At 42.6% G+C, this 2384-nt stretch overlaps 1 protein-coding gene across 1 annotated transcript; it reads left to right on the forward strand.

The window, feature by feature from the left end:
* Positions 1-381: 381 nt before the first annotated feature.
* Positions 382-2382, forward strand: LOC103375153 (protocadherin alpha-3-like; the record flags this gene model as incomplete). Its single annotated transcript, XM_008305360.1, has 1 exon — positions 382-2382. A coding segment is annotated over exon 1 (1572 nt), but the record flags the coding sequence as incomplete, so codon positions are not given.
* Between the last annotated feature and the right edge of the window lie 2 nt (positions 2383-2384).

Raw genomic sequence — 2384 nt, forward strand, 5'->3', positions numbered from 1 at the left:
TATGCTGAAACCGCAACACCCTAAAAAAAAAAAAAAGAAAAAAGGACAGCAATGGAAAATGGAAATTTATTACAGACAATCATGGTACAAGTCCGACAGTGCTTCCAGTGGCAAGACACCCAAATAAATGCCTGAATGTTGCAATTCGTGGTAGCTACAGCGAGGCCAGGATTTACACTTTACTGCACAATTTTGGAAATTATTTGATAAAATATTTCAGAGCGAAAGTAGTGGGGTAGCGAAGCAAAAAATAGGGAAAGCTTTGTGTGTGTGTGTGTGTGTGTGTGTGTGTGTGTGTGTGTGTGTGTGTGTGTGTATGGGATAGGGGGGGTTTATCTGACACAGTCACCACACATTTCAACCTTCTTAATTTAATCATTTAAGCCATGAAGAAGAAAATACTACTAACACTGGTAAAACGCAAAGTCTCCTGAGGACACTAGTTGGTGTGTGCTGTCCATGGTGCTGGAAAGTAATGCTCAGCTCTCCAGTGTCAGTTGAACTTTCCATTCAGCAGCGCATATAATTATAATTATCTTTGGTGTGACCTAAAGAGGCCAGAAAATATTTTTACTGCTCTCTGCATTTAACCCCTTTCGCCACTTGGCGCCGCTATTGATCCATCAGAGACAGCCCTGCTCGTTGATACAACTAAGCCACTCCCGTTTTCAGGCGACGTGAACATCTCCTCAGCCTTTGTTTTAAAGACACGGAGGACGGTGGAACAAACACAGAATACTCCACTCATAAAGCTCACGGAAATCCTCCGTACTGCCTAAAATATCGGACCGTTGTTCCTATTGGACAGATATGTCATCGCCTTTGAGATGGAGCTATTTCGGGATATATCTATGGCTTTTTATACAGGATTGTTACTGGCAAACGGTGGCTGGGCAGCTCTCCTATTCCGTCTCAGAGGAGGTAAACCCGGGGACTGTTGTTGGAAATATCGCTAAGGACCTAAGCCTTAATTCACAAGACTTGGAATCCCGCATGTTTCAGATTGTTACTGGATCAAAGAGAAAATTCTTCGAGGTAAATCTAAAGACTGGTGTTTTGTATGTCAGTGAGAGAATAGACAGAGAGGAGCTCTGCTCGGGGGAACTTAAATGCCCAGTAAGCGTCGAAGCCGTGATAAACAACCCTTTGAAGCTTTATCGTATTGACGTTGATATTTTAGATGTAAACGACAATGCCCCCTTGTTTACGACCAAACTGCAAAATTTGTATATCGCAGAGAGTACATTACCAGGAGTGAAATTCGCCCTATCTGAAGCAACTGATGCAGACGTGGGGAGAAACGGAGTGAATACTTACAAATTAAGCCAGAATGAACATTTCTCTTTGGCGGTGCACAAAGCAGGTGATAGTGTGTCTGCTGAGTTAGTGCTGCAGAAAGCTTTAGACCGAGAAAAGCAGCCTGTGATCACCATGACGCTGACTGCTGTAGATGGAGGGACTCCCCCAAAATCAGGCACCTCACAGCTCGTTATTAATGTTTTAGACAATAACGACAACATTCCGATCTTTAGCGAATCTTTGTATAAAACTAAAATTAAAGAAAACACACCTGTGGGCACAGCAGTAGTAACTGTGAACGCCACCGATGCAGATGAGGGCCTTAACAGCGAGATTGTTTATTCACTGAGAAGCAAGGATCAAGATCACGTATTGGATATATTTGAAATTGATCAGCAGACAGGTATCATTAGGGTGAAAGGTAATATAGACTTTGAAGAGAGAAAGGCTTTTGAGATACGTGTTGAGGCGAGTGACAAAGGGCATCCTCCGATGTCTGCTCATTGTAAGGTGCTGGTGGAAGTGGTGGATGTAAATGATAATGCTCCTGAGATTACTGTGACATCGCTACATAACACAGTGAAGGAAGATGCGGCTGTAGGCACCGCAGTTGCACTTGTGTCAGTCCTCGATAAAGACGGTGGGAAAAACGGTGATGTAAAAGTCGAAATTAAAAATAAAGTTCCATTCAAACTCGACACTAACTACAAAAATTATTATTCTTTGTTAGTTGATGGGCCACTAGACAGAGAGAGTATATCTAACTACAACGTAACAATAGTCGCTACTGATAAAGGAAACCCGCCACTATCCAGCACGAGTGTAGTTCCCATACAAGTTTCTGATGTCAATGATAACGCACCTCTGTTCCCAGAGGCCATGATTAATGTATACGTGAATGAAAACAGTCCAGTAGGAGCAGTGCTTAAAAGAGTGACTGCAACTGATGCTGACGCTGACCGAAACAGTCAGGTGAGTTATTCATTTTTACAAAGTAACAGTGACCCGATGCCGTTATCTACAATGGTGAATATTAACTCAGAGACTGGAGAGATAATCAGTCTGCAGTCGTTTAACTATGAGGA

The sequence above is a fragment of the Stegastes partitus genome, unplaced genomic scaffold (genome assembly GCF_000690725.1).
Source record: "Stegastes partitus isolate 25-593 unplaced genomic scaffold, Stegastes_partitus-1.0.2 Scaffold2484, whole genome shotgun sequence".
Taxonomy (NCBI): domain Eukaryota; kingdom Metazoa; phylum Chordata; class Actinopteri; family Pomacentridae; genus Stegastes; species Stegastes partitus.